Source organism: Sinocyclocheilus rhinocerous, unplaced genomic scaffold, assembly GCF_001515625.1.
Source record: "Sinocyclocheilus rhinocerous isolate Xijiao unplaced genomic scaffold, SAMN03320098_v1.1 scaffold469, whole genome shotgun sequence".
Classification (NCBI taxonomy): domain Eukaryota; kingdom Metazoa; phylum Chordata; class Actinopteri; order Cypriniformes; family Cyprinidae; genus Sinocyclocheilus; species Sinocyclocheilus rhinocerous.
Window position 1 is genome coordinate 1,650,993 of NW_015636034.1, and position 14,490 is coordinate 1,665,482.

Here is a 14,490-nt window from a genome sequence, read left to right on the forward strand (position 1 = left end):
CGACGACAGCTGTGGTTAAACACGATAAAACGAGCAGACTGAACAGAAAGGATCGTCAAAAAAGCTGGCGTTTGCAGCGCACACTTCTTATCAGTAAAGGTTCAATAAAGTATTGTCTTTTGTTTTTATGGGCGCGTCTACAGATTTCTTGCCATATGTTTCTTGCATCTCAGAGTCACTACTATGTCGTGTATGAAATTATGTCTGTGTGCATGTGTGTAAAACAACAAACTGACGATTTATATATAATCATTTGTAATTGTGTATATACATTGTTGTGATTAATTGTGGCTGGAACAATAATGTAGCTGTAAAAATAGTTGCCTGCTGAAATTGAAATGTATATACATCTTCATCATGACTAGATAGACACGGTGAGTTTGTCTTTACTATACATGTTAGATGTGATCCACCTCATAGTAACAATCCTGTCAGATTGTCCATCCTTTGAGTGAGAGTGTAAAGTTACAGGTCAGCCGATCTGGTTTCATGTTTAAAGTTAACCTTTTCGACATGTTTCCGTGTTGTTGCTGCTCAGCAATAGCATGGATGCGGTGTTGTCTGGGGGTTTGGCAAAAGGAGAGTGGGACTGTGGGCGGTGCTCGGGGTGGTGACTGAAGGTGGTGACTGTGTAGTTCTGACGTCAACTTTTTACGGAAGTCACAACGGTTCGTGAAAAATCACAGCTACTTTATGCAGGCTGTGTGCATTTTATTGTGGACTGACTGTTTTGAAACTTATATGGTAGTTAAATAGCCCCTAGACCTCAGTTATCGTGAAAAAAGCCAGGAAATTTCAGTTTTGACAATATGGGACCTTTAAATTTAGGTGTCATAACAACACTGCCATCCAAAAAGCAAATAGCTACTGTACAGTAGTGCTGAAACTGAGGAAAATGGCTTTAAAGTTTGGTTTTAGCATGATTTTAGCAGTTTTCCTTACTGTTTTTTATCTGAATGTGAGCATAGTTGAGACTGTGCTACGTAACTCGCTGATTAACTACCAAAGTACGATTAACTAGATAGTCATGACTGTTTCCCGAATATTGTTGCATCACTGTTGTTTAAGGGTGTATTCACACCAGGAAAGTCCGCTATTTCACTTGCTTTGGTCCGGACCAAATACAATGTTGATTTTTTTTGTGTTTGGTGTGGTTCACTTTTACACTGCCCTTTTTTGCAAGTGAACCAGAAATGGTAAACAAAACCACACGTGTGCTAAGGTCATCCATTCATTGGACAGAAATTCTCAAGCAGGGAAAAACAGGAAGTGCAAAAACAGGCTAATCATGGAGATCTTTCGTAGTGCAATTTTATTCTTTTAATGATTTGGTGTTATCAGATACTAACGCAATATGAAGAAATTTATGAGCATCATATGAGACAATGTCATACGATGTTGTAATTACGATTTGCCGAAAATAAAATCTACAGATATAAAATACTTAAAGCATACCCGCCCTGTCTTCCTGTTTCAGTTAAAATGACGTCAACACATAGAGTAACGCTGCAGGTTTCTAAGCATTTCAGGGGACCTTTAAAGCATATCACAATGTTAGTTTAAACATTTAACCTATATAAATGTGCCCTATTAGGTGCATATTCAATCGTTTGTGTGGAGAGTGGAAGCTGAAACGCGCTTCAGGTCATCAGTGGAAACAAATTAAATACGCCGGCATTTTTGCTCATAAAGGTAAGAATAATACATCATTCGGCACTGTAAAGGGTCTATTTTTATTTGTGTGCACTCACAATATCAAGAAAACGTTGTGCTTTTGTAAAATAAAGAAAACAAATAGGATGCGCTTGCCGTCTCGGTCTTGAACAGGAGCGCTTCACAAAAATGCACCGAAACTCAGCGAATATTTTCCTTAGCGACTTGATGAATATATCTATAGAAAGCTTTAAATGACTACAAAACTAAATAATTCAAATCCAAAACAAAAACACTTATTATTATGTAATCCGTAAAGATGCATTTCTTTCTAAAGGCACATCCAATGATGAGATGGCGAGTCAGGATCATTAACATCATAGCGACACTGACTCATAAAACACAAGTTTATTAATAAATAATTAAAATATCTCCTTACTATTTTCCCCCAACATAGTCATGGTAATTTTTGCAGCAAACTTTAGCCTATTTAGCGCGCTCACATCACGGTGCTGTGCGCCATGGTCACGAAAACTCATCATTTGCATGTGTTTTTAAGCATTGTGGTTTAAAAACAAGTTATTTAAGCCATTGAAACGCAAATAACAGCACTATATGCGAGAGCTGTCTGTTTCTGAGCGTGATTTCTGCAATTGGGTCGGATCAAGGTCGGGTCATATTCACACCTTAAACTAACCGTACCAGAGTTCGTTTGGAAGCGGACCGAGACCACCTCTTCAGCTGGGTCTCGGTACGGTTGTTTGATCCGCACCAGGGTGCAAATGCTGTATTCACACCTGCCAAAAAGGTCCGCACCAAGAGGGGAAACGAACTTGAGTTCGATTCAGTCGAATCAAACAAGACAGGTGTTAATAAACCCTAAACCATGTTGGTTCAACAATATAGGGCCATTGTTAAGGACATCACACAAATGTGGTGGAGTAATAACTTCTGCTAATTAGTTGATTTGAGATCACTGAGATGCTGATGTATTGAACATGGCACCTGATGACTACTTTACTATTTTTTGTTCCCTGTCATTTTGTTTTATTTGATGTTTGATTCATTGGTTCCCTCTTATGACATACTCCGGGGTTCCTTTGCGTATTTATGCATATATGCACAGTTGAAAAAATTAAATATATAGATTGAAATGTATACATTTAACTTGAATGAGAGACAGAATGTACTGCATGTTAGCTTGCTTATTGAATCCAAGAGCGTGATATATTTAAAGGGATAGTTCACCCCAAAATGAAAATTGTCATCGTTTACTCACCCTCAATTTGTTTCAAACCTGTATGTGTTTCTGTCTTATTTTAAATATAAAAGAAGATATTTTGAGGAATGCTGGTAATCAAACAGTTGATGGTCCCCATTGACTTCCATATTAGTATTTCTTTCCCTACTATGGAAGTAAACAGGGACAAACAACTGTTTAGTTCTTCAAAATTTTTCAAAATATCCTCTTTTGTGTTCAACATAAGAAAGAAATTCATACAGGTTTGGAACGATATGAGGGTGAGTAAACGATGACAACATTTTCATTTTTGGATGAACTATTCATTTGAGTCCACATGTCTTACTAACTAGAAACTATACACCACAGGTTGAGAGCTGTACTTCCAACCATGTAAGTTTGTGAGGCTGTTTTGCGAATGTTCATTTGAACTATGGTTTCAGGAAACACGAATCACTGAACTATGTTGGTAATGAAGAAAACTTAATTGGCCATAATTAACCATAATTGGCTAATGATGCTTTTGGGAAATGCACCTCTGGAAGGGACCAGTGCTGGACGTTATTGGCATGCAGTGTCCAGCACTGCATGCCCATAACGCTTTGGCTGTGACATGTCTTATTTATGCTTTTAATGCTTATTGGAGTGTTTAGCTTAGAGACATGCTAACATTTTCTTTACACATCTGGCAGGTGCTTTTATCCAAAGTGAATTGGGTACCAGTCAAGGAGTACCATTTAAAGAGCTCATTCATTATACTGTAGGGGAATCAAACACATGGTCTTGCTAGTGCCCTGCTGTGCTGCTGTACAACAACACATCAACCTTGGTTAGAATCAGTTGCATCTCTCAAGATTTTCATGTGACGAGCACTATTTGTGCCATGCATTAAGTGTTGCTGCTACAGTATGTAGAGCGTTCCAAATGAGTCACTTTTGAAGTTCTATTTTGGTTAGCATACTGCCTATGTAGGCTGCAGACATAGGGTGACCAGACGTTCCGCTTTCACAAGGTTTGTCCTGGTGTCCTGACAGTTCACTAAAAATGTAAATAGCTTATGTCCCGATTTCAGCTGTTAGGCTGACATACAGATATCCTTGATGTCCTTCCAGTTAGCATCTCTGGTATTGTTTGCAGAGGAAGAAAAACTACGCTTACTTCCAAATATTCATTTTCAGTAATTGAGAAGATCCTTCTAAACCCTCCTACACAAAAGTTGATTTCCTTTTTCTACAAAGCTCTGTGCTCTTATGGTACAGTTAATACCTCACACCTCAGATTAACTTGGGAAAGAGAGCTTGGGGTGGACATCTCGGAGGAAGAATGGGAGATGGTTTGGTCTCTAGCCTAGAGCCATTCAGCTTAGGATCCTCCACAGAATACACATTACACCTCATTTAAGACACAAATACAATTCAGCTCACTCACCGCTCTGCCCTAAATGTAAATCCAACATAGGAGATTATATTCATTGTGTATGGGATTGCCATGTGATCCAGACCTACTGGTCCAGAATTGTAGCTCAATTAAATAACATCTTGGGTCTGGCTTTGGATCCTGATCCTCTGTCTCTTCTCCTGGGTTTTCCTTGTAAGCTTATTAATAATAAGCATAAAAAAACGTCTTTTTTGCCTGTTAACTTTTGCTGCCAGGAAGAATTTACTAATGTCGTGGACCAGCGATAAACCTCCTTCTATAAAAGGATGGCATTCAGTTATTAGAGGGACTACCCCTCTGGAACTTCTAACATGTTTTATTCACTCTACAACTGATACGTTTAATCGCATTTGGACACCATATCTGGACAGCATAAATGCCTCTATTTGTGATATTCTAAGGTTTGGAATGACATAATGTCTCCTGAGGTACTTGTCTTCTGTTTCCTCCCTGGTCTCTGTTGGTCCTGCTGCACGTTTTTGTTTGCAGTACAAGGAAGGTTTTGTTGGTATTATTTTATGTATACTTTTGTTTGTGTATCTTTGTTGTGTGTCGGGCAATTTGTATTATCCTGTTTTGTGTTTGTCAAAAAAAAAAAAAAGAAAGAAAGAAAGCTTCAAGACCCATAATGAACTAAGCTCGATCAGATCATCTGTGCACAGGAATAAAAAAAATGCGGAAGTATGATTTGTAGTTTTCACAAAAGCTGGAGCTGTCAAAAATCCGCAGCATATTGTAAAACGCTAACAAATAAACAGATATCTTAGTGCAGGCAGCACGGAAAAATAACATACATTGTTCATTTACTTATACTATCGACATTGTAACAATACAACGCTGATTAAAAATCAGCATCTTTACCAACACACATGCTTGTTGCTGATAGTCTCAGTGCAAGCAGCTTCTCAAGTTAGCTTGGTAACTAGCTAAGCTGAAGTAATAGAGTGCCATGGGGATGATGCATTTTTGCAAAAAACAAAAACTGTGAACAACAAAAGTTTGTGATTCTTACACATTTTGTTCATCATGATAATATTTACAAATTATTATTATGAAACCTAAAAGCAGTCACCAGAAGTAAAAAGCTAAAGTTACACCATTGTCGCACAACTTCATTGTCACCATCACTAAGCTGCCAACAACTCTTTAAAAGTTCACAAGTTGGAAATGTGAATAGTTTGCAGAAGAGCAGGTATAAACACGGCAAGCTCTAAAAGCAAATTATAGTGAGTAGATGAGTTTTCCTGTTTGGTGTGATAACGTTGAATGCCCCTGACAGCCTCTGAGATCCCATTCAGCCACTTATTAATAGCAACCGCCTTTTTAAAGACACATAAATGCTTAAAAAATCATGAGTGGGGTATTACTGATGTATTTTATATCATAGAATAAAACAAAAATATCTTCATCAAATATCTTCAAATATCTCAAAACACTAACTTCATGATAATGGAACTGGTTTTAAGATTCGTTCAATGCTCTATGACCAAACATGTAGAATAGAGCACACTGTAAAAAAAAAAAAACACCGGTCAAATGACTGGCAGATACGGCTGCCAAACAAAAACCATAAAATTAAAGTAAAATATCATAACTGAAACAAGGAAAAATCTGTAAAATAAGGGTTTTACACTGTAAAAAAAAGTCCTGTAAAAAACGATCAAATGACTGGCAGCTATGGCTGCCAAACAAAAACTGTCAAATTAAAGTAAAATATCGTAATTGAAACAAGAAAAAATCTGTAAAATATATATTTTTTCTGTAAAACCTTTAATGAAAATTTCTGTAAAATTATTGTTTTTGCACTTTATTAAGATATTTTACTGTAATTTTACGTTTTTTTTTTTTTTTTACAGTGCAGCTTTTTTAAACTACTGATATGTTTTTTTTAATCTCATGTGAGTGTACATCATGTTAAATATATTTTTCAAAAGTACTATTCTTTTCTTTAGGGCTAAAACTTTTTAATGAGGAAAAAAATGCTGAGCACACAATATGACATTATGATATGCCACTATGATAACAACACTGCTAGACATTTTCCCTCATTTCGCTGAAATAAACTGCATCTTTTGCAACTGCAGTTATTCCTGTCATAATTTCAGACAAGGGTAGGTAAACACCTCCCACGGCGAATTCACAGGGATACTGTCTATAGGTATGTAGTTAAAAGACAGGAAGTCAGCCGGCTATGCAGGACTTGAGGTGTTGAGTGAAGTGAAAATGGATAATAACTGTCAAGCAGTGATATAAAATTTCCTTTTAAGACTTTCATGAAACTGGTACACATGCAGTCAGAGAGATGGTAGGAAGTGTTTCATGCACTGAACCAGGCACACCAACAAACACAATGCTAAACATCAACCTAGCCACTCAGACAGAGCCATGTTGGAAGGGGCGTACAGGCAGCGTCTGGCTGCTTAGTTTCCAATAAAGCCATTCAACACACGTTCAGAGCCCAGAAACTGAATGATGCCTTTGCTCATAGAGTTAAACCAGCAGAAAAGGAAGGAAATTAAATGGGGATAATACTTAAAACGCTTTAGCTAAGAGTGTGCTGGCTGCTGACTTTATCTCCAGTTTGAGCTCATTGCTTGACTGCGTCTGTCTGGCGGTGAAATTCCAGAAAAAAAAGAAAGTGAGAGTCACATACCGGCACATATAAACTCACCCCGGTATGAGTGTTATACGCAGACACAAACGCACGCATACATACCCACCGGCACATGCATGGATGCAAACACATTCACACCCTGTGTGTGCTGGCCTGCAGGAGGAGTCATTATGATTCTGAGTGTGTGAGCGGAGCGGGCCAAATGCAGAGGGTCAGATCTCATTTCCTTTAGAGTGTCTTGCCAATCGATTCTTCTCAGAGAGATACAGAATGAGGTAGAGAGAAATAAAGAGGGAAGTAAGAGCACATCAGAGAAAAGGAAAGATAAAGGTAGAAAGGTAAGTATGGGTTCATGTGCAAACACATAAAGATCTATGATATTTGCCATATCACTTTAGTAAGAAGATTATGAGGCATCAAAACAATGAATCACTATATCAACAAACTAGGAACTGCATTGCTCAATTCACCTTTCACTGGGAGTTTGATTGACAGGTGATCTGACCAATCATAATGCCTAATCTGCCATTTTGTCTGACAAACAAACCAGACAGGAGAGCAGATTAACATCTGTAGACTTGAACTTGAAAAATGGTGTGTATTGACGCTTTTCCTAGGTTGAAACAAGATACTTTCTGATGTTCATTCATGTTTATTTCAAGCTATAACTAGTAAAGAGGAAGAGATGATAATTTCACATGCCGCTTGAACTGAGGCGCTACAGTGATCTGTCACGACACATTAAAGAGCCACAAAACGGTATTTATTGTTTTAATTTATTAAAAAATGACAAAATGTGAAAGCTGAGACTTTGTTTAATACCAAAAGTAACCTGCTCTGTCTTGTCTGTCGACACATTGTCAGTTTTCTCCTTGCTCCGCGATGTATTTTTCACTGCGTGAGAACATGATGTGTAGTGTGAGTGCGCCATGGCTTGTCAGACGTAGCAACAGTAACTAAGGGGGGGTGGGTCTTTGCAAAGGGTCAATTGTTTGCCTTATGCTTCCAATCAAGATGCATTTGAAAGGATAGGTCATGCAAAAATGAAAATTCTGTAATCTGTCATCATTTACTCACCCTCATGTTGTTCCAAACCTGTATGAGTTTTTCAAACCTCTATCTCTTTTTTAACACAAAAGAAGATATTTTGAAGAATCTTAGTAACCAAACAGCTAAAGGTAGCCATTGACTGTAGTATTTTTCCCAAGCGGCAACCTCCCGCTCTCTCTCGTGAAGCCAACACGGAAGTGACTTAAACTGTAATTCGTCAACTGGCTGCAAAAGGGAGTCAATCCCATAGACTCCCCATGTTAAAATGCCCAACTTTACAGCAGAAAAAAACATGTTTAGAGCCTGGTTCAAAAAATGATTTTGGTCCATATAGCTCATTTTGCCCTTCATGACAACTCTGAGGGGGGTGAATTTTTGGTAACACTTTATTTCGATAGTCCACTTTAGACATTCTACTAACAGTAAGTAACTTTGCAACTACATGTCAACTAGCAGTCATAATATATTCTAACACTTTATTTTGATGGGTCAACAACATACAACATACTGACTATCAGAAACTTTGCAAGTATATGTCAACTTATTCTACTAACCCTAAACCTACCCTAACAGTCTACTCTGAGAGTTAGTAGACATGTAGTTGCAAATTAATTAGAATTAGTTGACATGTAGTTGACATGTAGTAACAAAGTTACTTATAGTTAGTAGATTGTCTAAAGTGGACTATCGAAATAAAGTGTAACCAAATTTTTTTACAAGTCATCCATTTAAATTATATTAAGCCTTAAATTTCTGCATAATTAACTACGTCCCTGTTTTTATACAGTCTATGATTTTTCCCCATAATCTGGATTATTGGTCATTGGCTACTGTCAACTGTTTGAAAAATGTGAGGGTGAGTAAATGATGACAGAATTTTCATTTTGGGTGGAGTATCTCTTTAATTCTTCTTCTTTTTTTTAGCACCTGTAGCGTCTGGACCAATCAAAAACACAATTTTTCATTTGATTTAACAAATCAGTTATTCATTAGATTAACAAGTCGTCACAGACCCCTCACCCAAAACTAGTTATGATTAATTATTCATATTTCCCCATGAGCTGATTCGCTACACACCTAACCTAAACCTAACCACTTTTCAACAATATAAATAAGAGGTAGATAAAAGAAGACTCGAGTAATTACAGCAAAATCTGACCAAAAAAAAAAAACGCTATAGAAAGTGATGCAAATAACTAGTGTTGCATTCCAAGTCTTCAGCCATACAATATGTGAGAAACAGGGTGAAACTTAAGGTTTTCATAGCTGAAAATGTTCCCACTCCATAACACAGTCACATCTCATTCAAAAGACAAATATGAACTTTAGTATGGCACAATCAGTCACAAGACACATAATAGCCAAAGGCACGTCACAAAGTTGATGCAATGCCGTAGCCTGACGTGCACCTCTCCAAAAATCTAACAGCGCATCCATTTTCATGTTTTAAATGAACTAAATTGTGGTAGATTGTATCCAAATAGATGTCCTCTGGAAACAAATAATAATATCCCACAATTTTGGTAAATTTATGTAAATTTATCATGTTTTAAGGATAGATCTTTTTATGAAAAACAAGAACACTGATTAAGAACGTGTTTTTTTGTTTTTGTTTTTTTTTTCAGTGTGTTTTTGTCTGTCTGTTTGCTGGAATAATATTTGTGGACTCCACAGCATCTTTGTCTTCTCCTGTGGAACTAAACTTCACGCATATAACTCTCATGGTTAGCATAACAGATGCACATATTTATCGACTGACTTCCTATTGGTGACACATGAAAAATGACTACATTTCCTGGACCCACTGGGATTTGGCCACTCAACAGAACTGTAATGGTTTACTGACTCTTGCATGCATTGCACAAATATTGTAAAACACCCCATGTTTAGTTAGTGGTGCCTTGTGGGTAGGTTTGCAGGGAGGTATCATGTTGTTTCATCTCTCACAAAGCAAAAGAAGAGGAATTTGATCAACTAGGTGCAGCATCAAGACCTGCAGATCTATATATACACAAACGTACACTGCATACATGAAACTTCACGGGAGGATCATGGTGTAATATGTTTCAGTGGGACCAATAGATGTTCTGAAAGCCTCAGGAAAAGAAGCTAATTTATCTTTCACAAAGCTGGTTTTCCACTAGTTTGTCCTCTACCGCATGCCTGATAATGAAATGCCCTATTACCTTTCTCTGTATGTGTGTTATTTTAATGAAGAAGCTGGAATTCACGAATGAGATGCTGATAAATATTTTTGGGCTGTGCATTTGTGTGTCTAAGAGACTGGGTGGTCCACCTACACGTATTTCCTGAGGTGAATAGTTAAATACCAAACAGATCAATAGTGACAAACTAATTAGATGTATTTGTGTCTGGGCAAGTGGTTGTTTAGACATAGCTGTCACAGATCGGCCAGACTCAGTCACCTCCCAATCACCGCAACCACCTTCACCTGAGTACTGAGCACCTGCACCTGTCACCAATCAGCACCTCATTACCAGCCTGCATAAAAGCACACACCTCAGACACCCTCACTGTCCGGTCTCGTATACATGTAGAGGATTCAATAACTTTGCTACTGATTTCCTTTGAATACTTCTTACCTCCTGTGTTCCTCCTAGTGTCTCCTCGTCTCCAAGTGAGCTTTGAGTGATTTTTTTTTTTTTTTTTAATGCAATGATTTCCATTTAAATGTTAATGATCCAACAGGGTAGTCAATGCTGTCTTTTACATATCAATTAGTTTTGTCTCTTTAAACTACCAATCAATTCAACCCCTAGATTAAGACATCTTAACTTCCAGTGGTGGCCCCAGAATGTTCTTTATTAGGGGTGCTTAATAAATCTGAAGGTGCTAATGAAAATAAGCATCTGTGCAAGTAATATTTGTGCAGACGGCAGCTATAAACTCTAAATAACTAGGGTTACTTAGACACACCACAGCTTCTAAAAAGACATGCTGTGCATTTATTTTTCTCAGTGGTATTCCACCTTGCCTATCTCTGACCATAGCCACAAATAATTTAGTGATTTGGCTTATCTGCTGGCATCTGCTTTCACACACACTCACATAAAGAGGATGCTCTTTCAGTACCAGCCAAAAGTTTGGACACTCTTGACTACCCTTACGAAAAAGTTTATTCAAGTGTGCTTTTAGTATACTTCTTTTAAACTAAAAATAGGAAAGTATACTTTGTCTACTTTTATGTACTTAGAAATGTGCTTTATGTACTTCTCAGAAATATATTTAAAATGACATTTAAGTATACTTTACTTATTCTTCGAAAAAGTCTCAATTTATTTGAGCTATACTTGCTCCGAGAATGTTTTCATTGTTATATGGTGGGGGGGCGCTATTACAAATCTTCTATAAAGAATTTCCAAAACACAAGCGAAGAAGAAACCCAAAAACAACAGATGCTTTTAGTATTGCTGTTGCCGCCGCCGCCAAGTTGTGAAGGCTCCTTTGTCGAATCCGCCGGCCGCGCCGTTCTCAAGCCCGCCCGCCTCTGCTCACTCAAGCCGGCCTCCGCTCACTCTAGGCCGCGGCTCACTCTAGGCCTCCGGCCTCAGCTCACTCAAGGCTGCGGCGTGTGCCGCTGTTTCATTGTGAAAGCGAAACTACTTTGTTTGGCCTTCCAAAAGAGGACACGACTAGAAATCAGTGGTTAAGTTGTATTTACAACACTGTTCCAGAACAGTTCAACCCAAATATTCATTTGTGTGCAGCACATTTAATGGAGGACTGTTTCCTGATCCTGGTAGAGTAGACTACAATGCCGGCTGTTCTGACACACAGACTGTAAGTAATGTAAAAATCGACGCGTTTCAGAAAGGCGGGGCATAGAGGAGAAACAATAATGTACAGTATGCGGAAAATAATGTGTTTTTTGAACCTTAAACCACATAAACACATTTCATTACACCAAATACACAAAATAATGTTATTTTAGAAGCATCATATGACCCCTTTAAGTATACTTAATAAATAAACTTGAAATATACTTATTTTTGTTAAGGGTTAATATAAATTGTGCCCAAGTATGAGTTTCTAGCTTCTATAGCAGGGGTTCTCAACTCTGTCCTTGAGGTCCACTTTCCTGCAGAGTTTATGTTGCCTTCACATGCTAGGAACATTTCCTTTTCCCACTTCTAAAGTTTGTTGTGTTCATTATTGCCTCTTTCTCAGCTTGCAAAATATTCTGGAATTTCAATCAAATACATGCTATTTTCATTGTGTATAAAATATATCATATGCATAAAATGGTTATTTATATACATAAATATGCAATGTAGCTATTGTGGAAAAAGATGGGAAAAAAATATCAATCGTTGCAGCAATCGGTCTCCCCTCTGCCATGTTTATGGTTAGAGTTATAGAGAGAGAGTAAACTATGTAGGTATAGTTTATGGCCCACCCAACTCGGATATCACAATTATCTCCAAGTTTCCCAGTTGCACATATGATTTTAGAGATCATTCATGTCCCAATTTCTGACAAGGAAACTTGTATTTACAGTAATTCCGATAGCATGTGAAGGCAGCGTTAGCTCGAAACCCTGATCAATCTAATATCTTTTTTTTTATGATTGTATTATTGTACTAAAATGTGGATTTATGTCCAAAACTGTTTAACTGTCACAACATGATTCACAGTCAACATTTTAACTATCAACAATGCAATGAGTTATGACAGCCTGAAATGATGTTTGCATCATGATAGTTCTGCGCTGAATATTGCTAAGAGTCTGTTTTCAAAAGCAAATCAGCATTCAATCTATAAGCTAAAAAGAAATGCAGGAATTCTGTCAGTCACATTACATGGCCTTCTTTTTGGTGGACTTTTATATTAATACCTGTCGGCTGTTTTTGATGTCACAGAGTTAGGCATATGGCATTTACCACTTGATTGAATGGCTCAAAAACGTCTGTAGTCCCATAAGCAAAGATGGCAGATTTGAAATTGCATCCTTTCAGTGGCTTCTGCCATTAAGATGAATCGGGTTAGTGTAGGGGATGGCTTTACCCAGATATTACAGACCTCCTTGATTTCCCGCTTCCTTTTTTCTTTCACACCCCCTTTTTGATGCTGTGCTAAAATGCGGCGAGTGTTTTTAGCACTGCTGGAAAAAAAGATCAATTAAATCTCCACCATTTAGCAGCTACTGAGAAACTCTGGCTCATTTAGACGCAACCGAGGAGTGTCCTTCAAACACTCTGTGATAGAGCTATCTAACACGCACACGGCATGGCTGTGACAACAGCATGGGACAAAAGCCAGCAGAGGGTTTAGAGTGACAATGGAGAGGAGCGGAGGCGACAGTCTCCTTGTGACGATGTCATATGACAGTCTTGTAATGATGATGTTGTCTGACAGGACCCCTGCGTGAGATACTGAGAGGCAGCATGCTGACACAGGAGTCATAATGTTATGGAATACTGCTCTGTGTGTGTGTGTTTACAGATGGTCCTTCTTACGGTTTCATACTACTGTGAAGCCTCTGGATCTGCTGTGACCTCTTTTTAGCATCAGTAGCATATTTTTGTGTAACCGGGTTTTCAGGAAAAAGAAACACAAACGGCAGATTAATTTGTTTGTATAGGGGTTTTATCTGACTGCTGTTTTTTACTTAAAAGAATTTACAGCGGTCGGCAGGAACACCACTGAGCAAAAAAATAAATAAAATTAATACTCAAGACAATAGGAAAAGTAAGAAAATTACTAAATTCAAAATATTCTTCAAAAGTTACTCTATAATAATTACACAGTGTAATTACACTGAAAACTTACAGGAAGAAACAAATAATAACGCAATGTTTCACCAATTCCGGTGTAACAAAAAACAAAATCTTAGACAGTGATTAATAACAGAAAAACACTGGTTGAAAACCAGTACGACACACACACTCCCAAATAAATTACTCTGGAGTGAGCACAACCAAAAAGTTATCTTACACACTTGATCAGGCCGTATAGACGAAGTACTCATGAACCACTCCTTCAGCAGAATCTTCGCTGTAGTATCAGCTCTCTGGTCTCTGGTGGGGAACGCCTGTGTAAATTTAGTAAATACATCGGTTACAATCAACACATTTTCGCGACCATCCGAGGCAGGTTCAAGCACAGTATAATCCACGGCCACCACTTCCAACGGTCTGGATGCTAAAAATGGCTTCATAGGAGGACGGATTCGCGGCTGTGGCATTTTGGTTAGAATGCACCTCTGGCACCTTTTAATCCACCTCTCGACATCCATGTACATGCCGACCCAGAAGCAACGTTGTCTCAACAGGTCGAGCGTACGCTCAATGCCTTGATGTCCCATCTTATCGTGGATACTGCTCAGGACTTGTTCTTTTAAACAGGCTGGCAAACAGCTTTCACTGAATCAGAGGGAAGCTTAGCTACTGGAGCTGTCACTCTACGTACTGCCTCTGCTGTTTCAACCACGGGTCTCTCACACGGTCGCAAGTCAACTCTGTGGACCCGCTTTTGA

General features: G+C 38.2%; 1 protein-coding gene across 1 annotated transcript in view; it reads right to left on the reverse strand.

The window, feature by feature from the left end:
• The window catches only part of LOC107747595 (GDNF family receptor alpha-4-like), a 66,667-nt gene extending 52,348 nt beyond the window's left edge, over nt 1–14,319 (reverse strand). The window contains exon 1 of the mRNA XM_016562191.1: nt 13,954–14,319. Within this exon, the coding sequence (XP_016417677.1) occupies nt 13,954–14,319 (366 nt within the window). The remainder of the gene's footprint in view (nt 1–13,953) is intronic.
• Nucleotides 14,320–14,490: the final 171 nt, after the last annotated feature.